Source organism: Paramormyrops kingsleyae, chromosome 14, assembly GCF_048594095.1.
Source record: "Paramormyrops kingsleyae isolate MSU_618 chromosome 14, PKINGS_0.4, whole genome shotgun sequence".
NCBI classification, from domain to species: domain Eukaryota; kingdom Metazoa; phylum Chordata; class Actinopteri; order Osteoglossiformes; family Mormyridae; genus Paramormyrops; species Paramormyrops kingsleyae.
The window spans coordinates 8,600,769-8,622,500 of NC_132810.1; the positions used below are offsets into that span (position 1 = coordinate 8,600,769).

The following is a 21,732-nucleotide window of genomic DNA, read 5'->3' on the forward strand; positions in this document are numbered from 1 at the left end:
GACCAGGAAATTGCCCTCGATCCCAATCATGCCCTTAATTACATTTGTGTATTTCTGTAATTTCCTCATCTTCTACCCCCCCCCCCCCCCACCTCCACCTGAACTGGTGCCAGTCTGAAGTAGTGCCAGCTCAGTGCCCTGATGTTTTTAAGCAAAGCATTATAAAAAGGGAGGTGGGGGGGGGGTGTTTTCCTGGACCGTGCCTGTGAATCCGTTAGTAGCTTTACCAGAGCCCAGTTCCTGCTTTGTTTATCTGTCTGTATATCTGTTTGTTTGAATAAGCGAGGCCCCGTCTTCTGCCTCTCCTGTTCTCCTGTCACGGGCGAGTGCACATGCTCAGGATGCGTAGGAGCAGAGAAGAGAGAGTCTGTGAGGAGAAACGGCGGCTGTGGGACGGGGCAGAAGGGGTGCTGCTTGGAAAATAACCAGTGGAGACTTCATATGTACAACACCGTCCCTGCTCAGGGGATTATTCCGCTGTGTCAGGGAGGGAGAGATCCAAATGTCTCCAAATATATCTCTGTGCCTTAGTCCCAGGGCAAGTCTGTATGTGTTTGCGAGTTTGTGTGTGTATTTGCTTGTGTAGGTGTGCATGAGACCAGTAACACTACCTAATGCATATTTGGTACTGCGGAAGAAGGTGTTTCATCATTCACTTCAGAAATTTGCTGAAGTGGGCACTACGTAGCTAATATTTTTAGCAGCTATTGAGGGGGGCATGGATGTAGTAATATTAAGCTCTACAGTCTTCCTGTTAAGACTGCCAAACGCTTAGAACCACCACAGACATAATGGCGACACTTGGCTGTTCTGGGTTGGTTCATATTGACAGATACATTTCCGTCCAGATCTGATGTCTAATGCTGAGTTAAGTAATCAATCAGTTGTGACATCAGTAGTTATACATAGCAGGGCAATGGGAATCCCTCCCCTCTGTATCCTCAATGTAAGTGATGTGCTTTTTATGAATCAAGCCTCGCTCTGTGTTTTTCTTCTTTCTTAATGTTCAGGATAACAGCCAGTCACGGGCTTTCATGGGATTCTGGTCGGAATCCCAACTTCCTGTTTTAATCAGTGGTGTAAATATGGAAGTGCAGCTGTGTGGAGCTAAAGACACGCACAAAAGGCACCTCTTTAATTAAATTAATTAGCTTATTAGCTGATGCTTCACACTTACTGGAACCATATTTATTAATCTTGTTCTGCTCAATAGACGATTCTGATTTGCCCTCAGGTGTATAATTTCACAGCAGATTGTGCCTTAGAAGATAAATGCCACACTGATAGAATAACTGGGTTCTTTTGACATAGTGTTTCTTGGTACTGGGATGTTCAAGGTTTTAGTCATCAACTTACTTCCCTACCTGCTGTGCTGTCCCAGTGATCCTCATAGATATGGTTGGTATCTCTCAGGTCTTCGAGCCGAGTCAATGACAGGACCAGGGTGTCCGCTTCCGAGCCTGGAGTTCTTAATCCATTCAAGCTTTAACTTGTTACTTGTTTCAGGAGATTTGCTTTGGTGTTTTTGCCTCTGGGTGGGGGGTGACCAGTTTAGCACAAATTCCCTGTGGTTGGTTGCTAATCCGGATATTCTTGATCTTGCAGCGGATTGCACTGGTACCCACTCCCTGTACACTACCTACAAGGACTATGAGATCATGTTCCACGTGTCTACCATGCTGCCCTACACGCCCAACAACAGACAGCAGGTATGCTCCATAACGTGCACGAGTAGTACAATGGGTGGGTGGAGCTGTTTGGCAAGCAACCAGTCATCTTTAGAAACTGAACCTGAGCAATGGATATTTAAGGAACACTGTAATCCCAGACCAGCTGATCCCATTTGTGTTTTGAGTTGAGTTTGCCATTCTCAAATTCTGCTGTCAAAGATTAATGACATTACGTTTTGCCGTCAGAGCTGCACTATTCCCTAATCCCTCTCACCTTCCACCTTGTTCTTCCAGTTGCTGAGGAAACGGCATATTGGGAACGACATCGTGACCATTGTGTTCCAGGAGCCCGGTGCCCAAGCCTTCTCGCCCAAGTACATCCGTTCACAATTCCAGCATGTGTTCATCGTAGTGCGCGCACACAACCCCTGCTCGGAAAACACCTGCTACAGGTGAGCACCAGAACACCCCCCCCCCAGCTGTCCTAGGAGATGTAGGCACCTGGGCGTGCCATTTTTGCGTTGATACGCGACCACTATGCGGTCTGCTGGAATGGCTGGTTTAACAGAGATCCAGCTGACTTCATTCAGTGAGAATGGGAACACACCATTGTTAGGACAGTATTTCCTCAGGAACTGGCAGTTGGTCCTTTTTGCTCCCTTCCAGCTCCCTGACAGACAGTCCATGTTTTTACTTCCTCCCAGCAAATACGTAGACTGTCTGGGGGTCCCCCCGAGGACCGGACTGGGAAACACTGGTTAGGAGATCTGGGGAGGCCCTAAGGGGCGCTGAGTAACATTTCATATCTCTGTCTCTCCCTCTAAGGGGGAGCTGTCCATAAAGAGACTGGAGGTGGTGAGATTAAGCTGGCTCGCCTGTAAGATCGGGACTCTACAAGATGTCCAGTGCTAATCTGACTCTGTCTGAAGGACTGTGGTTTTTGGGGGCAGCCGTACCGCTGGTGTAGGGTGCCCAGCAGTGTACGCTGGCCTGTTCACCTTCAGCGCTGTCCGGCTGCCTCGTGATTAGTCACTGATTAGGAGTCCCATGCCGCGTCATAAGCATGCCAGCCTGACACATCGGCGCCCGCGTCCGTGTCCTCCATCCCCCACCTGTTCCTCAGCTGCTCGGAGTCTGCCTATCCTTTGAGGGCAGTGAAAGCGAAGCCTTGATCATCCTCCCCCCCCCCCCCCCCCCCAGGGCGTCTTCTCGCCCAGATATGGTAGTTATGTTATCACACCCCAGAGAGACACTTTGCAGGAATGTGTGGTCGCACGGTGGATTCCACTGTGCTAAGGAAGTTAGTCCCAGCAACCGGCACCTTTGTAGATCGAAGCCTTTTACCAGACAGCTCAGCATACAGCAGCTGACTAATTCAATGTAAATGAACATGCTGGTACATTGTGGAATGATAATGCGGCCCGGAAAGGATAGACACTCCTCACCAGGAGAGACGAGCCGATAAGGGAGGGCAATGCCCCTTTTTACTCCGGAAACTGAAAAGCTTGAGCTGAGACAATGGCTGACTGGAAGTTCTTTATTTAACACAAAGGTGTTCCTGTAATCGTGTCCTAGGTTGCTGGAGTGTGTTTTCTCACACTCTCTCTCTCTCTGTTACACACACACACACACACACTTTCTTTTATCTTCTACCCTCTTCCTCTTGGAACAAGGCATTTTTGCTGGAGGTAGAGTTACCCCGGAGAGTTGTTCAACTGGGGCCGGATCAGTCACCTCCCTTTTTAACCCCACAGGGGACGTGTCCCTTCCCAGGCCCATCTCCCGTCCCTTTGGAGTAGAACCAGCTCCCGTGCCAATTGCGCGCCCCCCATCCCACCCTTTGCCAGCCCCTGACTGTGGGCTGGAGTTCTCCAAACAAACCCAAATTCTCGACTCCAGCCTGGTTCAACAAGCTCCCCGAGTTCCCGGCATACCAGACAGCACAGGAAGCTTCAGATGTCTGTTCCAGAAGTCTAATGAAAGGAAAAGAGCGTGTGGGGGGAGGGTGGGGGAGCTAAAAAGCTTACCCTGTCTGTGGAGGCAGACGTAGCCCCCAGCTCTGCTGCTGTGGCGGGGGCTCATGGACCAGAACCGAAAACCGCTGAATTCTAATGCACTCCCCTGTTATCCCTCCGGATGAAGCACTATCACAGAAACAATCACTCTTTTTATAAATGCTGTATTTTAAAATGGCTATAGCAGCCCCCTTTTCAGGAGAAATTCAAAACAGTCATTTCTTAAACAGTGACCGTCTAGATGACGTAGGAGGCATATTGCAGATACACAAGGGTTGATTATTTCTCATTTAATTTTCCATAATCGCTTTGAGATGCTCTTGGGAACACTGAAAGAACCAGTCTTTGCATAATGGAATGTAGTGTTTCCACAGTCCACCAACAGGGCGGCGCTCTTCTCCCTTAAGTCATCTCTGGTTCATTTCCATAACTGTTTGAATGATTTAATTGATTGAACGGTTTCCTGTACCCTAATACAAGGGTACAGATTATTTGATGTGGTTGCTAGATCCTGACCCTTAATGGGCAGTGCCTTTTGGAATTTTAGAATGCTGGCGCAGAATTCCATCTGTGACTTCCATGGAGATTAATACACATTCCAGGGTGTGGCCAGCATAGATGGCAGCCATTCCGCTCGCCCCCCTTACTCTGTCCTTTTTTCCTCTGCAGTGTGGCTGTTGCCCGGTCCCGGGTTGTGGCATCATTTGGCCCACCCATCCCCAAGGGTGTGACCTTCCCCAAGTCCTCGGTCTTCCGGGACTTCCTGCTGACCAAGGTGATCAACGCGGAGAATGCTGCTCACAAGTCTGAGAAATTCCGGGCCATGGCCACTCGGACACGCCAGGAGTATCTGCGCGACCTGGCTGAACAGCATGTGACTAGCACTCCCATCGACCCCTCTGGCAAATTCCCCTTCATCTCGCTGGCCCATAAGCGGCGGGAGAAGACCCGGCCCTATGTGGGCGCTGAGCTGCGGAGCCCCAGCGCCATCACTTGGCCCGTGCACATGGAAGACCACAATGCTGGAGGCGAACTCGAGGGCCTGCTGGGCATCTCCAACGACGCTCTCATCCTGCTTGACCTTGAAGCCAAGACTGTGGTCTTCAACTGTTCGGTGCGCGACGTGATTGGCTGGACCCTGGGCAGCCCAGCCTCCATGAAGGTCTTCTACGAGCGAGGCGAGAGCATATCGCTGCGCTCCTTCAACAACAATACAGAGGACTTCCGGGAGGTGGTCAATCGCTTGGAGGTCAGTGTAGCTTGGAGTCACATGGGCTCATTCTTGAGTTAATGTGGTGTGCTTGTTTAACTGGCCCTTCCCTACTGCTCAGGTAGTATTAAAGATACACGGCATGTTGGGTACTCCACAGCATCGTAAATTAACGCTGCATAAAACATGCACCCCCTGGAGTTCGTTGTGTGGCAGGCGGGTGGAACTCCATCTTCCTGTCATGCATAACTTCGTTTAGAGCCCTCACATTTTGCCCCCCCCCCCCACCAGTTTATCTGCCCATGAAATCACACCCCCTTCCAACATTCAGCTGCATTTTTTTTTGCTTTCATGAGGCTGTCCCTTTTCTTTTGTTCATCTGTCACTGTTTCTAAGATGAGAGTTGACCCGTCTGTCTCCCTCCATTCGCTACATCGGACTCACATTGCTGCAGTGGAACCACCCTAGGGACAAGACCACACCGCTATGGAATGTTCTGGAATAACTCTGAGAAACGCCTGTCCTCTCCGGCATCCCACCTGACACTAACTCCCAGCTCTCCTTTTCTTTTCCACACCCCGATGTCTACTCATAGGCACTCGCATATCAAAAGTTCAATAGCTTTGCTGTTGCCGCCCCCCCAGAAATGGTAGACAGTGTTCTGCCAACTATATTGCATCCATGACCCATGGAATCAAATACTTATGAAGCCTTAGGATCTGCTACTCATTCTGGAAGGTGATCTCTGAGCCCCGGAAGGAGGTTATTGCATTGAAAGTTATCTCTGAGTTCAGTCATTATGAAACGTTATGAAGACCCTGGCATTGAGGTGTAAGTGCCCCCTCAATTGCCTGTGGTTTTCTACTTGATTTTGAGTGCTGAGTTAAGTGATGGAGTTTCCCACCACGCTGGTTCCTGGTCGTCCTGCTGTCATCCCAGTGTTACAGGAGTGTGTTTTTTTTCCATCCCCAGTTCCTGACGAAAGGCTGCGAGACCACGGAGATGACTCTGCGACGGAACGGCCTGGGCCAGCTGGGCTTCCACGTGAACTACGAGGGCATCGTGGCAGAAGTGGAGCCCTACGGCTATGCCTGGCAGGCAGGCCTGCGGCAGGGCAGCCGCCTTGTGGAGATCTGCAAGGTGGCTGTGGCCACGCTCTCTCATGAGCAAATGATCGATCTTCTACGTACATCGGTCACCGTGAAGGTGGTGATCATTCCACCGCATGAGGACTCCAGCCCTCGCAGGTGTGCAGACCAGTCCCTACACCATTCCTCTATGTGAATAGTTATGGAAAGTTACTCGTATGGAATAGTTTTTAACCTTATCTGGCTGACTGGTGCATGATTTTGAGGTTTGGTGGGATTTCTGGGTAATGTGTAGTGCTGTTGAGTGCAGAGGATTCTGGGAAATGTGGCATATTCAGGGCATGACGTGTAGTCCTTTGACCTCCAGGGGCTGCTCGGAGCTATACCGCATGCCAGTAGTTGAGTACAAGAGTAACGCGGAGAGCTCCAACTTTGAGTACAAGCTTCCCTTTCGCAACAACAACAACAAGTGGCAGCGTAACACGTCGAGTCCCCAGCAAACGCTGTCAGCCTCGCCTCAGGGTCATGGGAGCACGCCACGTGCCCTCAGCATGGGGGGCAGCATTGGGAAGACGGGCTCTATGGAACGTCCTGACAGGGCTGCCATGATGCCCCGCAGCGTGTCCAGTGATGGGCGGCCCTTAGACCCAAAGCGGTGAGGAGCGCTGACAAACAGGCACCTGGCCACATTGTCGTCCATGTTGTGTTTTTTTCATCCTTTCTTACCCTCCATCTCTTTCTCATCCTCCATCTGCCCCCATCCACTGCTTTTCAGTTTTTCCCCGGGCTCAGATAACTATGCCCTGGCTTCTTCCATGGTAATGGGCCGCTCCCCACCAAGCCGGGCCTCTCCCAGCAACCTCTCCTACTCCAGTGACACGGGTTCCGGAGGCTCCGCCCACTGGCGCCAGAAGTCCATGCCTGAGGGGTGAGATCCGACACGGTCCGGTCTGGCATGTGCAGAGCTGTAGCTGTGGTCCGCTTTTGGATGCAGTACTTCTTTGTGCTTTTGACGAAACTCTTATTAGGTTGATTAATTGCGATATAAATAGCTCCTGCAATGTGTCCGACAGATGTGGAGCTCGAGCTGAACCATAGCATTGACTGTCATGTGTTCAGGAAGCCCACCTCACCCCTCTACCTCTCACTCCACCCGTGCACACCCCCCTGAATCATTCATTCATGCAGTGTTTATGAAGGGGTGATTCACTGATGAGGCTGCTTATAAATCTAATAGGGAATCGGCACCATGGGTGGGGGCTTAATCCCGACAGGAATGTTTGCCGCAGGGCACATGGTGTGCAGATTAACAGTGGGTCCATCCGTTCTTCCTTTCCCAGGTTCAGCATGAGCCGGCACTCGCCGCTCTCAGTGGATAGGCAGAGTCTGGGGGAGACGGGGGGCAGCGGCAAGTCCACACCCAACTGGCAGAGGGCCGAGGAGTCGGCTGGGACTGGAAGCAGGGCCTCAGGTGAGCTGTCTGGAAGCAGACCTTCTCTGTAGCTGGTCACCTGTAACATCATGGCAGGTTCCCCTTGAAGTGGCCGTTCAGTGTCGCCTCGACCTTCCTAGGCTAGTTTATGATGATGTTGTTCATGTGATCTGCCTCAGCCTTTTGTTATCGCAGTAACGTGTTGCTTTCTTCCAAACAAACATGGCTACTTATGTACTTTTGTTTTCTGCATTTGAATACAATAATGATACTTTATTCCCCCATGTGGAAATTTTCTTTTCGCCCATATTCCGTTAGCCTTTCATACCAGGGCTGGTGCTTATGCCGAAACTAGATTCCGGTCCTGACGTTGCATTCACACCAAAAATGTATTATTTTTTTTCTTTGCAGTATATTTAAAAAAAAATAAAAATTTGCATTCATCGCATCTGGCACGGTCCTCCATTTTTGGTACGTGAGACACATTGCATTCAGGTGAGACCAAGCTTAGGGGTCACAGCACAGGGTCAGCCAGTGTGAAGCGCCCCTTAGAGCTGGGTTTTAAGGGCCTTGTTCAGGGGCACAGTGGTGGCATCAGTCAGCTGGCCACAGGATTTGAACTGATCTCCTTCTGATCATGAGCACAGAGGCCTAACCCGCTGAGTGATGCATCGCGCCCAAAGAAACGCATATATGGGTGGAAACCAAAGCACACCCAGGCGCAGTTCAGTCTCCCAGCCCTAGGGGTGCGGAGTGACTGCTCCCCGCCGCAAATATGACGCAAGCACAAAGGAGTACACATACAGGCAAATATCATTTATAAAACGTTCCATTTCTTTATTAGTGTTCTGAAGAGCTGTCCTCCCACAGCCGTTGCTGCTTGCCTCCCCGTGATGCTCACATATACATCCCAGCATTCCTGCCGCTCCCCCCCCCCAGCAGACTGTCTCTCCTTCCCTCCACACTCCAGGGGAAGCCCAGCTGTGGTTTTCCAGGCCCTGGTTCCCTCGCCGTCCTCCTTTTCCAGTGTGTTCGTTTGAGCAGCGTGAGCAACAGGCTAACCGCCGGCGTGCTACGTCTGGTTCACTTAGCCATCTGAACCGCTGAACCCGCAGCCCAGTCGCGCCAGACTTTCCGCGGATCATGTCTCCGCACCCCCCCCCCCCATCACCCACAGCCTCTCTTTCCTGATTCCTGACCTCGGTTTCCTTCCCACAAATCCGTCCCTTTATTCCCATCTAGGTCAGGGCTGGCATGCATGGACATATTCCTCATGTATGCTTCCCTGCCGCCACGCCGTTCTGGGCTGGACGTCCAGACACTCGCTGCAGACAGTCTTCCTGAATCATTGCCCTTGCGCTCTTATCAAACGCTCCGCTTTATATATTACTGATGCGAGGCTTAAAGTTGTGCCTCCTGTCCACATGGCGTCTCTGCCGTTGCAGAAGGCTGAGCAGGTGCATGCTGGGAAACCTCCCTAATCTCATTGTTCATTGTTTTACTTTGTACATTTGTTCTTTAGCTGTAGTTTCACTCGGGGCTGAGTTGAGGGCTTCGGCCATGGCAGTGTGCCATCTGTCGTTCCCAGCCTGTTCTGGTCTCTCACCCCCCTGTTTGTTTTCAGACTCGCCGGTCTCCAGGTCTGTCTCATCCCACTCGGGGGTGCCCCGTATCCAGCGGCAGGAGCAGGTTGTTCACCTGTCCCCCAACAAGACCAGCCAGGTGAGGTTGCCCCTCCCACCTCAGGTGGTGTACTGTATTCTTGGTGAGGTCGCCGGTTGCCAAATCAAGGGGCCGAAGACTTCTGTGTGGTTTACATCTTAGGCTCTTGGGAAATGCTAACATTAGTGAGTTTGTGTTATAGAAACAGAGTTATACAAATGACCATCCTCTCAGAGAGAACATGCAACAATATGGCAGCTGTCTTAGGAGCTGCTGTCGGTCACAGGAAGTGACGCCCCTCCCGTTTCCTGTCCCCAGGCGGAAGCCCCCTACTCCAGCCATTCCAGCAGCAACACTATGTCCAGCAGTGCTTCGAGTGGCGCCCACAGCGACGATAAGTGGTATGACATCGGAGGTGGGCCTGTGGAGCGGCCCGACTCGGAAACCAATGGCTATGCCACCGGCTACCTGCAGGGGGAGTCTGCGGATAGTGGCATTGACGCCGCCTCTTATGGGCCTGCTCACAGCTCAGGCTCCCTGCTGGCCTCTGGGGCCCCAGGGTTCCGGGAAAAGGTAGCCACTACCTGGCACAGCCCCACGGATGGGGGCCAGCAAGTGCCGGAGTGCTCCCCACCGACCTTGGGCTCGCCCGTGCCCCCGGGTGGCACCGAAGGTCTCGCCAAGAGCCCCTCTACATACCTGATGCGAGATTCCAGCTCCTACACCCTGAATGACGTCACATCCTATTCCAGGTGCCTTTCCCTTTAAGACCCAAGCCAGTAGCTAATGTATCAGGAAGCACAGTTAAAGCATGAGCTTTGGCTTCAGCGGTTGCTTGTTTGAGTCCCAGAAGTCTCTCTCTCTGCTGTAATACCTTTCAGCAAAGTTACTTAATTGCTCCAGTGACACATATAGCCTTTTAACTGGGTAAATATTTTGTCATTCTGAATAGCCGATGCTTTAAATGAAATGTAAATGTAATTCCCTTTCGCAGCTCGGTCTAATTGTGTGACGTCTGGGCGCTTAAGAGAGCCGCCTGCGGCTCTGGGCCTCCCGTCGTCTCGGAATTGTTCTTGGGCCTTGGCCTGGGTGGTGGTGGGGGTGGGGGTGGGGGTGGCAGGGGGGGGGAAATGCTGTCAAAGGAGCAGAACAGGAAGCAGTGCTCCTATTTCCCCCCATCCCCCCAATTTAGAACCGGTGCCATGTGACGGAAGGAAAGGCGCTTTATGAGCTGCTTTTTGTACTTTGCACATCAGCGTTAGTTGTTTGCTGCTGGAGGTTTTTCCATGAGACGTTGAGACATTTACCCTCCAGTCTTATTTGCAGACTTTCTTCCAAGGTTAGATGTATGACGACCAGGCATGTTTAAAATGAATATGTATGATAAAAGAGCGGCAGCCGGGACTGAGAGTCGTCGCCATTCTGAGTCTGCTGGTTAACGGGCTCCGCGCTTTTCTACACGGCTTGTCCACTCCCCAGCAGCGGCAGTGCTGGACACTCCCCACCTGACTCCTGATCCCCCCCCAGTCTTGTCTTTGTCATACATGCTTACATGGCTCACAGCACTCTGGTATCCCCCCCCCCCCACACACACACTCTCTGAGCCATTTGATTGGTCTGCCTGATACTGACTATCAGCTGCTTAGAGCTTCCTAATAGGCTCCCTGTGAGGTGTGGGTGTGGGGGGTGGGGTTAATGGTGGATTTTTGCAGCCATTGTCTTCTATGTGCTGGTCTCGGGGCTCCTGGTGTCTCGGTGGCCTGTATGGTGACTTGGCTCCTCTCCCCCCCTCAGCACTCTGAGCTCCAGGCACTCTGCCAGCCCGGGGCTCCAGGGCTCCAGCCAGAGCTCCCCCCGGGAGGAGTCTGTGCCGGCCACTTCGCCTTCCTCTTCCTCCTCTCAGAGCTCCCTCTCACCGGGACCCAAGAGCTTCTACCCGCGCCAGGGTGCCACCAGCAAGTACCTTATTGGCTGGAAGAAGCCAGGAAGCACCATCAACTCAGTGGGCTTTGGGGACACACGAAAGTGAGCAGGGGGTGTTGGAGGAAAGGGAGCACACACACACACACACACACACACAAACCCTTTAGGGTATTCTGTTAGTACTTCACATTTCAGGAAACAATGTTCAAATTCTCTGACTCTGTCCCCACCTTGTGGACACTAAGGGTACAGCAGTATGTTTTCCACTGATCCCCTGGATGGAATAAGGAATGTGGTTTTGTCTCTGGTTTTCGCTGACCATAAAGGGCAGAAACATTGACGGCGGTCAGAAGTGATCAAAGCAGGCTTTTTAAAAACCTTTAAAATCCTACTGCATGTACTGTTAGTGATGTTTTCTTCTTCCTTCTTGGGATATTACTTTTATCTCTCTTGGGAAACTGCTTTTACCTACTTTTATATTCCCTAGCACTCACGCTTGCATGTAAAAATGTGTATAAATGTAAGCTTGCCCCCTGTCCCAACGCTATTGGACAGAGCAGTTGTGTAACCCTAACATGCTAACACATCGGCTCTGTGAAACAGGCGGCACCAGAGCGAGGGCATGGAGTCTGGCCAGCCACAGCTGACAGCCACCATGCGGGACACGCAGTCACCGCAGCGCCTGGCCAGGTCCACCATACAGGAGGACCTGAAGAAGCTCATCATGCTGGACAGCCCACCGCCGGCCACCAGCCAACAAAAGGTACGCTCCCCTTTAAAGGGAGTTGAGTGGCAGTTAGCATGACCTATTAATCACTGCCTGCTTCATCCTGATGCGAACCAATGATGTACTGGGACAGGGTGTAACCTAGTCGCTGAATGACAGCACATGATAATCCCACACTCTTTATTTTTGCTTCTCCATCGCCAGTAATGCAATGTCAAGGCTTTTTTTAGGTTTTTTATTATTGAAAACTAATCTTAAACATCTTATTTATATTGTTTTGTCCGTAGCAATTATTATTTATGAAGTTTTTACCTTTTTAGTTGTCCAGTCTGTTTTCTCGCAATGAATATAGCCCTGGTTGCTGTCATGGCGTTAAAAGTCAACATAGCATAACTTCAGCTGAAAGTCAGTGTGTTCTATTTTCCGGCCAGATGGGGAATACCTATGGTTTTGGGACAGATCCTACCGTATTTGTCAGATCATTTTCAAATTCACAGGAACTTTGTATAGGAAAACTTCTGGAACTGATTTCATTTTGAGATTTTTTGCACCAAAACTGAAGCAATGCCATTTTGTGGCAGCAGAGGGAAGGGTCACTGCAGAAAGTATTCGGTAGTTCTTATTACCTCTTTCCAAACACCTGGCACAAAAGATGGAATTGGTAACTGTTGAACACAATAACTCTAAAAGTATTTCATAGATTTCTTTTTCAAATTTCCCAGGAACATTGTATAGGATATAACCTAGAGTTTGTTTCATTTTGAGGCAAATCACACCGAAACTGGAATATATTGTTGCTGTTCTAACAGCATCCAGTTCACTGTGTGCTTCACATTGTTTTGTCTCTCTTTGTCAGCCTTCCTTTTCAGGCTCGGCCCCCGCACGCCGCTCTCTGCACCGTACCTTATCAGACGAGAGCATCTACAGCGGCCAGCGTGACCCAGCCTTTGGCCTTGACCAGCCGGCCTCGGCCGACGTGTTCTTCAGCTCCTCCACCGTGCCACGCTCCCCCACAGTGCGGGGGGGGCCCCTCCGCCGGCCTTCCTATCTGCTGGGCGTCAAGCTGCACGGTGAGCACTGGGAAATCCCCCATCTCACTGTAGTGTAGAAAACCCTCTCTGGAGTCCTACACTGGTCTTTTTGTTGCTTTGTGTAATTTTCTGCTGGTGCCCCCTCCTGGTAAAGAATAAATATACATTCACTCCACTCTTTTTAATTCCGTTCAGACACCTTAAAGGCTTTAGTAAAAGGTGATCCGCCGGTCCTGTGACATTATGCTGCCCCCTCCCCTAATAGGAGACCTCTCGGCATCTGAAACCTCCCTCACGGACCTCCAGGAGCGGAGGCGGCCGCCAGTTCCGGACCCGGGCCTGATGCCGCTGCCAAATGCAGATGCTGACAGTGGGCTGGACTGGTCCAACCTCGTCGATGCGGCCAAGGCCTTCGAAGGTAAGACTCCGCGAGCGAGGTGGACACTTTCTATGGTGACGACTGTATGATGAAGACCTCATGCCCGCTCTCTCATGCCCGCTCTCTCATGCCCGCTCTCTCATGCCCGCTCTCTCTGCCCCTTGCAGTCCAGAGGGCCTCACTGCTTGTCACTCAAGATGTGAACCACCAGCCCAAAGGTGGCACCTCCAGTCCTCAGAATGCTGAGTGCAGCCAGCAGCTCTTCTCTCCAGGGTATGCAGGTTACCTAACCCCAGCCCTAACAGGATTGGCTGGAACCTCCCACCTTGTCTATCCCTCACTGCTGTACTGGGTCTTTAGCAACAGCACACAGTTAGCATAGTCCTTCCGAGCTTCAGTGTTTGTTTTGAAGAGCAAGTCACTAGTCACTGGAGGCTTTGCTCTCAGCTACAATCCCGTGTCTTTCAACGAGGCTCCCACTCCTCCTGTTACATAGACCTAAAGTGTGCTTGTTCCTGGGACGCCCAACTGTGTGGTGGGGGGCAGCATGTAAAATTGTATGTTGCTTTAGATAACATTGCTTGCTGACTGGCCAGGCTGAATTGTGCTCTCCCCACCCCCCCCAACCCAACAGTGAGGCCCCCATCACTCTGGCAGGGAAGATCAGCCAGCTGGAGTCCATGGTGAAGCTGCTGCAGGACGACCTGAAGAAGGTGAGACCACTTATCCAGCGCCGGGGACCGTCAGCGCTCCAGGGTTGCACGCCTCACTTCTCCTTGCCTGTTGCGCTCTCTCTCTGACTCCTACTTTTCTGCAAACTTCCTTCACTCTCAGGAGAAGCAGGACAAGGCAGTGCTGCAGGCCCAGATCCAGAGCCTACGTGAGGACAACCAGCGTCTGCAGGAGGAGTCCCAGAGTGCCTCTGCCAAGCTCAAGAAGTTCACCGAGTGGGTCTTCAACACCATCGACATGAACTGAGGCCGTGCAGCAAAGGCGAGGGACCAGAGCAACAGAGGCCTGCTGTCTCTACCTGGAAGGCCAGCGAGGGACCCTGCGTGCCTGAAGATATCACAGCCTTCTCTGGGCACCAGAGAGCTTGTTTACATACTCTCTCTAGCGCCTCCTACCTTTCCCCAGAAGAAATGTGATGCCTGTGTGCCAGTCTCCAAAGACACCCCCCTCCCCCTGAATTCTAGTTCTTTCCAGAATGTTTTTTTTTAATCGTTTCCTGCTTTGCCTCTTCCTGGAAGATCTCCGCTCCTGGGGTTTTCTCATCCTTCAGCTGGTCCCAGTCATTCTGCCAGTCCACAAGCAGGATGAATTTGACAGAAATGGACTCACTCACAGGTGACCAGCCAGCAGGACACTGTGTCCACCTGCTTTTCCCCCCTTGGTTGCTGCTTCCTGCCAGTTCAGCTCACTTCTGTCACTCCTGTGGCTGTAGAGCTTAGTGGAAGGAGTCCTTTGAAGGTGCCTTGGAGGACTTTTTCCGCAGGCTGTTTCTCTACCCTCCTCACCAAAACACACACTCCAGAGAGCAAGCTGAACGTCACTGGAGATTTTCTACCTCCAGCCTAAGTCTTGCAGATGTCCCAAAAGCAGGCGAGAGTATTCTGAGAAGACTTCCACCCTGTTCAGTTTTTTTTTTTGGTTAGGGGGGGGGGGGCGCAGTGAGGATGGGATGGTTGACATGGCCAGTGCAGAAACATCTGTTCAGTGGCTAAGAGGGCTATTTTAATCCTACATTGCACTGGACTGGTCACATCACACCTGCACATTCCGATACTCTTCCATTTACCCCCAGGAATAAAACTCATTGATGGGCCTAATGTGGTATGACATTGCGGTAATCATATGTATTACCTATTAAACTGAAGGTCTATAAAAGCAGTAGATTGGGTTGTGAAATTGGGATTCTTTTAAGGTGTTCATTTTTTTTTTGGGACCATCGCTAAGTTTATGTTGGGCCGATCTTCACTGCGTCTTTTTGCTTCCAATAATGCCGTCTGAAAAGTGGGAAGAGGTTTATTTTTGGTACGATGTACTGATGAGAGTAAAAGGCTCACTGTCCTTCATTTCTTCCACCTCTAAGAACATCATTTCAGGTTTCTGGGAAAATGCGGTTGGTGACTTCACTACGGTTTTGGTTAATTTATTTTTTTATTGTAGATACCTAGTGATTTTATGCAGAACACGTATGTTATAGGGGTCATTTATATGATCCAAGAAGTTATTTTAAAGTTTTTGTTATTAATATCTCTTTTTCTGGTATGCCTTTGAAGTCTGGAAAAATCTTAGTGCCATTTCCAATGCTGCTTTTATGTGGCTGCAGTGCCCTCTAGTGGTGTAAAATATGCGCAAAATATTACTACATTTGTTTGTTCAGACTATCGATGACTCATAACGAAGGACGCGTTTTTTAAGGGGGTTATACTTGCAATTAGTTTTTTTCTTTGTCTTCCATCGCATTTTAAATTGACGTCAGGCCTTATCACCTGGATTTAGGGAGTTGATGATGAGAATATATGCGCATGACGCATGGGACCTTGACCTCATTGCATTATTCCGGCGCTTGTGTGTCCCTGGTGGTGTTCTGCCGAACAGCAGATACCAACATTCCAGCATGTGAGGTGGGAGCTTCCTGGCAAAGATATGGGCCGATTCGGTGGGGAGCTCCGCTCCCTCCGCAGTCACCCAGAAGCAAGCTGTCTGACGTTGTGACACGCGAATGACATGCCGAGGGGCTTTGTGGCTCATTGGCCTGTGAAGAAAGACGCCCTTGGGCGACTGTCCATGAGAAATCACCCCCCTCCCCCCCAGTGCGTTTTGGAGGAATTGTCCTATGCTGCACATCATTTTAAGGCAGCCCCTTGTCTATGCTTAGCACACTACAGACTGGAAGGCTTACAGGCCGCCTTAAGAACATTGATGCCTGTGGGTCTCCTGCTTGCAGTCAGCCCAAGAGGCCTGAGTATTGGTTCTGTTCTAGGAATCATGGGAGATCTGAAGGCCTCCCCTGGGTTTCCTGTAGCTGCCATGCTGTTCTCCGGTGGGCCTACAGTCACTCATAGGATGCTTCCTCCTTGGCCAATCCCCAAATCTGCACACGTGTGTCAGCTTCTCCTCTTTGTAGGCGGTGAAATATCCCTCAGCTTTGGTGCCCTAAAGCATGTTTATTAGGTTCTCTGCGGCCTACTGGACTCGACTGGCGAAAACACCGAAATGTGAATGACTGCTGGATGTTTCCCTTTTGCACATTTTCTCATTTGTTCAAATTCTCATCAGAGTCTGTAAAAGTGAGGAGTGCCTGTGCTGAGACACTGAGCGCGGTTTGGCTTTTTCATGAGGAGGGGTATTCATCTCATCCTGGACAGGACGTTCCTTTCCTTCTGTGTATGTGATGTATCTAAATCCAACACCTTTTTTCCCCCTTTGGTTTTCCACCCATTGAATGCTTTTTAATTATTTTTACATGCACATTTAAGAATAAAATTAACAAAATGCTGTTTACATAATCTATTATTTTTCTTTTGTAAATTGTAGAGGTTAAAGACCATTTGCAGTGATTGCAGTATTAAAGTTTCTTTAAAACATACAAAATGTTTTTGTTTGTCTTTTTCAAGGTGATTGGCAATCTGGGCCTGTCCCTGACAGCCACTGGGAAGCTGTGATCCCCTAATTGGTTGTTAGATCCTCTTTATCAGCAGCCTATCCCTGTGCCTCGGAGTCCCCAAATGCCCCCCATACAGCCCTGCTAGTCATGGTATCTTGCTCTTGCACCTCCATGGGAAGACGGGCATAACCAGAGCAAGAATGCAGGAACGTGACCTGTCTCTCTGGCCGGCATTGTACTGATCTGTTCCCTTGGCAACACAGCCCCCTGAACATGGAGGCTTGTTGTTGGTGGCTGGCCAAGTTCCCCCCTGGAGAGCAGGTGCCCTATGTGGTATTGAGCTGGAGCTAATCTGTATCCAGTGTCCCTAATGTCCTACACAACCTCTGCCTAACAATATGGAATTAGGCTCCTCTTATGGCCACTAGTGGGAGCGTGGACCTCAGGCTCTGAATCGTAAGGGAACAACTTTGGGGCATGCTTGCAGCCCTTTCTTTAAACACAGAGCACCATTTATTGGGGGGGGAGGTCAGAAAATACACCAAATGATTCATGAAGCTTCATTTGGCTGTCAGTAGGAACAAACAGTGCAGAGGGACCCTGTATGAGAGAAATGTTCAATCCAGCCACCCTGCGCACCTATGTCAGTTTTATAGGCCTTCTTGACCATCTTCTGTCCCCAAAGGAATGTCTACTGTGGCCCGATTGGAGAGACCCCGTTGCTGGAAGCAGGCCCTGTGCTAAAGGGGCCCAGGGAGTCGTCGGAGCGCAGGTCACTTTAATGGCTTTGGGTCACAGCAGAGGTTAATCACTCAGGCCCAGTGCTGGAGGCAAAGACACGGGGGCTTGCATGCCCAATACAAGCGAGCGGCCATCGATCGCTTGTAAAGGGGGACGGGGAGAAGCTAATGTTACTAGTGCAACTTTTTGGCAGACAGATGCAAGAATAACAGTGTATTGAGCTCTGATGGCTTTTATAGGAGTCATCAAAGCTCCTCGGATAGCCTGCCAAGCTGGCCTTCTGCACTATTGATGTATAAACACCTTTTTATTTTTGTCTTTTTATGCTTTAATAACTTTGAGTTTAAAGCCAGCAGTGGCATATTCAGTCAAGTGGTCTCAATTAAAAAGTGTTTTTAGGGCTGCATGTGAACCAGTACTGATGCCATCATCTAGAGGCTCAAAGATTTGGGGGGTTGGGGTCTGTGTGGCTTTGGCCTGTTCTCTTCACATCATCATCTCTGTACTGAATGGAGAACCAGGGCTGTGTATGACATCTGGTGTGCATCCTTTATAATTCTGTACAAAGTAACAATTTTTCAAATAATAATAAAATATTTGATCAGCACCACCAGGAGGGCGCTATGTTCTGTTAGCAGTTCCAGTCAATTCTGGTATACACCGTAATGGATCATCGTTTGGATATTCTCGTCTTGCAGCTGCAGAAGATATACTCCATTTTGCTTGCTGTGAAAATGAGGCTTTTATCTCAAGGACGTCTGTGTTTACGTAACAGGCTGCCGACTCGACCAGTTGCAGGCATCCCTTGCCGCACCAGCCGGCCACAGCTGGTCTGGTTGCCGTCGGCAGCGGCTCAGCTTCATTAGGCATTCTGCTGAGTTGGCTGGCAGGAGCTCTGTGGGATGGAGTGCATGAGGGGGCGTGGCCACGTGGGCTCCGCCCCCCCCCCCCCCCCTCGGCCCGCTACATCGCCGCGCCACGCTTAGACTGCGGGCCTGACCTGCTGTCGATTTCTGTTTTGCCAAAAGCCAGGTGTCAGTTATAGATCTCATGCCTGCGGGGTGAATTATCCTGATTTAGCAACTTGCTTGTAATTGGAAGCACATTTGATGTTGTTGTATTGATCTTTCTCGTGTGCTTTATCTGCTCTTAATGCCGTGTTATTGCATATATGCACTGTTCTACGATTCCTTTACTACCGTATGGAACCTGCAGCATATTTTGGCCGAGTCTTTCCAGCTTTGCTAGCCTCCCCACGGCAGACCTTCACTTGATTTTGGGTTTACAGTGTATCGTACCCGGGTTCTTGCCGGCCATGGCCCCTCTGCTGCATCCCAGGACCCCAAACAGGATGCACTGCTGGATGTTGGATGGATGGATTTTTAGCCCTTAATTCCAGTAGTATTAGATGGATTGTTCGATTTTTTGTACTTTCCAGGGAAATGTGAAATGTGGAATTATTTAACACATCAGCCTACATGATCTTCTTATCCTTGATGACCTCTGAGCTTGAACAGATTATTTTAAAGTAATTTTTTCCCGTATTAATTCACCTGTCATCCTTATGGGAGGAACAGTAGCTCATTTCCAGCCTCTTGTTCATAATTATGGTATGATAATGATTATGCCCTGTACTGGCCAGACATTCACAAACCCATTTTCTGCTGGTCCCCATCTTTCCCACCCCTGCGCCAAAAGCATAGCCCTCACTCAAGGCAATAGTGACTTCATTCACATTCCTGTGGGTTCCCTGTAATGAGAATGACCCCACGGCGCCCCCTGGCTCCTCTCGTTTCCCATTGCCGTTATCGTCCTGATGCCTTTTTCGTATGCAGCCTCATGGAAAACAATCTCTGTAATCATGGGGGAATCGCTTCTCCTATTTTTATTTTTTGTGAATGGTGGGATGGGGAGGGGGGGGGTTCCTCCATTACAAAAACTGTGAATGCTGGTATTCTGAAGTGAGAAAATCCCACCATCAGTCAGCCTTAGAAATATGACAAACACTCTGGCAGCGATAATAATTACTCACTAAGCAGGAAAATTATCTCTTTCCAAGCCATATTGTCATACAAAAATTAACTCCCCCCCCCCCCCCCCAATGAACTTTCCTTGTCTAGGTCCATGTGTCTGAGTTGTGTTTTAAATGAAAAAGAAAAAAAAATCATGGTTATACTTAATTAAAAATAGCTGTTTTCTCTTTAAAACTAGGAAAACCTGCTGGCTAAAATGTGTCTGAGTTGTGTTTTAAATGAAAAAGAAAAAAAAATCATGGTTATACTTAATTAAAAATAGCTGTTTTCTCTTTAAAACTAGGAAAACCTGCTGGCTAAAATCCCCTGGAGCTCAGGTCAATAAATAAACTGTAAATAAAAAACGGTTTAAAAATGCAGAGCTGCTTGTGGTTGGAGCAGTGCAGTCTGGACTGCTGAGGGGCTCTAACATTACATGGGGTGTTGGAGTCAGCAGCTCAATGCCCCCCCCCCCCCACCACAGCTTTAATTCCAGCTCCTCCATTCACGGTGTCTGCTGTCCGATCAATCGCTGATCAATAGCAACGCCTGAAAGATGGCGTGAGAGCCCTGGTGTTGATGGTCGAAATCCCCATTGTGGCCCATCAGAATGCCTCTTTCGTGCCTTTCCCATTTTCCGTGACGAGTGCCTTCAGATCACCGAGCGTGTGCAGGCAGCCATCGCCTGTGTTTACACTGTTCACGGAAGACTCAGCGGTGTTTAGTTGGCATCGTCTGCATTTTGAGGCTGTTTAGAATCAACAGTCGTTTCCAAGATTAGTATCTCCTTTGATGAGCATCACCTATGTTTTAAGGGTGCTGCCAAACTTCAGGGTGAAATGTCACACTCTGCCTTATCAGACTGTATAAACAGTAGCCCACAGCCCTTAATAATAATAATGTGATTCCTAATGCTGTGGAATTCCAAGTCTGGCTTCCTGTTTCTGTGGTTGTACCATCCTTTGTCTGTGTTGTTGTTAATAAAAATACTAAAATAAACTAAAATACTAAATACACCTGGACTGATGTCGTGCCCTGATGTCGCTGTGGGTTCTGGCATTTAATAAATAAACCAGGAGGACTGTGATGACAACAGCTGTGAAGAAAGGGTGCGACCGTAGCCCCTCCTCCAGTCGAGTTGGCCGAGGGTCACCCGTATCTGGAAAGTTCCTCACAGCAGGTTAGGGATGACAGGTGAGCAGAATAAATCAATACAGTGCATGTAGCTCTTCAAACATCCTGCAGGGGGCAGGAATGAGATTTGTTTTCCAGCATTGAATTTTAACTGCGTCTTCAAGAGGACAGGCAGGTACTGCCGCTGCAGACTCTGGGGTTGGGGAGGCTGAGCTCCATCACATGACACACCCAGGTGTCAGACCAGCTGTCATGACTGTCCTCGTCCTTCCGTCAGGCTACGGTTTGAGGGTCGTGACCGAAATCTCTGTTTTCCCTTCATTAGATCTTGTCCAAAAGTAACAAAAGCACAACTTTTCCTAAGACAGTGTCTGTTGCATGACTTTAACACAGAGCATTTGTTTGAAAAATAATGCCCCCACATCTTCCATCTCTTCTATTGACAAGCCCTGTCTTCTCTGGCTGACTTTTCCTTTCTTTGCTTTGGGTTGTTTGTGGAGGATACAGCTGGTCTGGCTGTCACACTTGGTACCATTGCTCCAAGGTGTGGTCCTGGGGCTCGTCTGGGTCTGCGTCCCCCTCGGCTGACACTGAAATCTGGGGCAGGACTTGCCGTGGCGCTATGACCTCATAGCAGGTGAGAGGCGGGTTCATATACCCCCAGCTGACTCGCCATTGGCCGGTGTTAAGCATTCCTCTTTTAAAGCCAATTAGAGCCACTGCTGCTCCTGTCAGAGGTGCAAAGTGGCCTATGAGGGATACAGAATTAAGAGACCAAGAATGTGTTCTGTTCCTTGTTAAACTATATTAATTTAATTTCATAAAAGAATCACGCCTTCAAAAGCAACATGGAGACATTTGTTTGGTCATGTGATTCCATGGAGGCTCTTTGGTTCTTTATGGCCAGTCCCACATCACTGTGGGGGGTTAACGTCACCCATCTGTTCATCTTCTGTACAGTGTCCCCGCACCCTTGTCCACCTAAGATCACTCATCTGTCCTCTCTGAGCACCACTTGGGACATCGGTGTTGCTTGGTGTCCGAGTATCAAACACCCCAATATATAGAGTAGATGGTTTGGATTCTGGTCCTATT

The 21,732-nt window shown here is 49.7% G+C and overlaps 1 protein-coding gene across 6 annotated transcripts in view; it reads left to right on the forward strand.

Annotated features, from left to right (window-relative positions):
- The window catches only part of sipa1l1 (signal-induced proliferation-associated 1 like 1), a 54,834-nt gene extending 38,097 nt beyond the window's left edge, over positions 1 to 16,737 (forward strand). For 4 of the 6 annotated variants that reach the window (XM_023802329.2, XM_023802331.2, XM_023802330.2 and 1 more), the window contains exons 7-22: positions 1,606 to 1,709; positions 1,965 to 2,122; positions 4,355 to 4,934; positions 5,868 to 6,142; positions 6,351 to 6,638; positions 6,759 to 6,911; positions 7,324 to 7,454; positions 9,040 to 9,137; positions 9,396 to 9,829; positions 10,872 to 11,102; positions 11,604 to 11,763; positions 12,584 to 12,797; positions 13,024 to 13,176; positions 13,305 to 13,410; positions 13,772 to 13,850; positions 13,972 to 16,737. In XM_023802329.2, the coding sequence (XP_023658097.2) occupies positions 1,606 to 1,709; positions 1,965 to 2,122; positions 4,355 to 4,934; positions 5,868 to 6,142; positions 6,351 to 6,638; positions 6,759 to 6,911; positions 7,324 to 7,454; positions 9,040 to 9,137; positions 9,396 to 9,829; positions 10,872 to 11,102; positions 11,604 to 11,763; positions 12,584 to 12,797; positions 13,024 to 13,176; positions 13,305 to 13,410; positions 13,772 to 13,850; positions 13,972 to 14,115 (3,308 nt within the window). In that variant the 3' untranslated portion in view covers positions 14,116 to 16,737. Of the gene's footprint in view, positions 1 to 1,605; positions 1,710 to 1,964; positions 2,123 to 4,354; positions 4,935 to 5,867; positions 6,143 to 6,350; positions 6,639 to 6,758; positions 6,912 to 7,323; positions 7,455 to 9,039; positions 9,138 to 9,395; positions 9,830 to 10,871; positions 11,764 to 12,583; positions 12,798 to 13,023; positions 13,177 to 13,304; positions 13,411 to 13,771; positions 13,851 to 13,971 lie in introns of those variants that run through there. The other 2 variants (XM_023802334.2, XM_023802335.2) reach the window with 2 other exon arrangements.
- Positions 16,738 to 21,732: the final 4,995 nt, after the last annotated feature.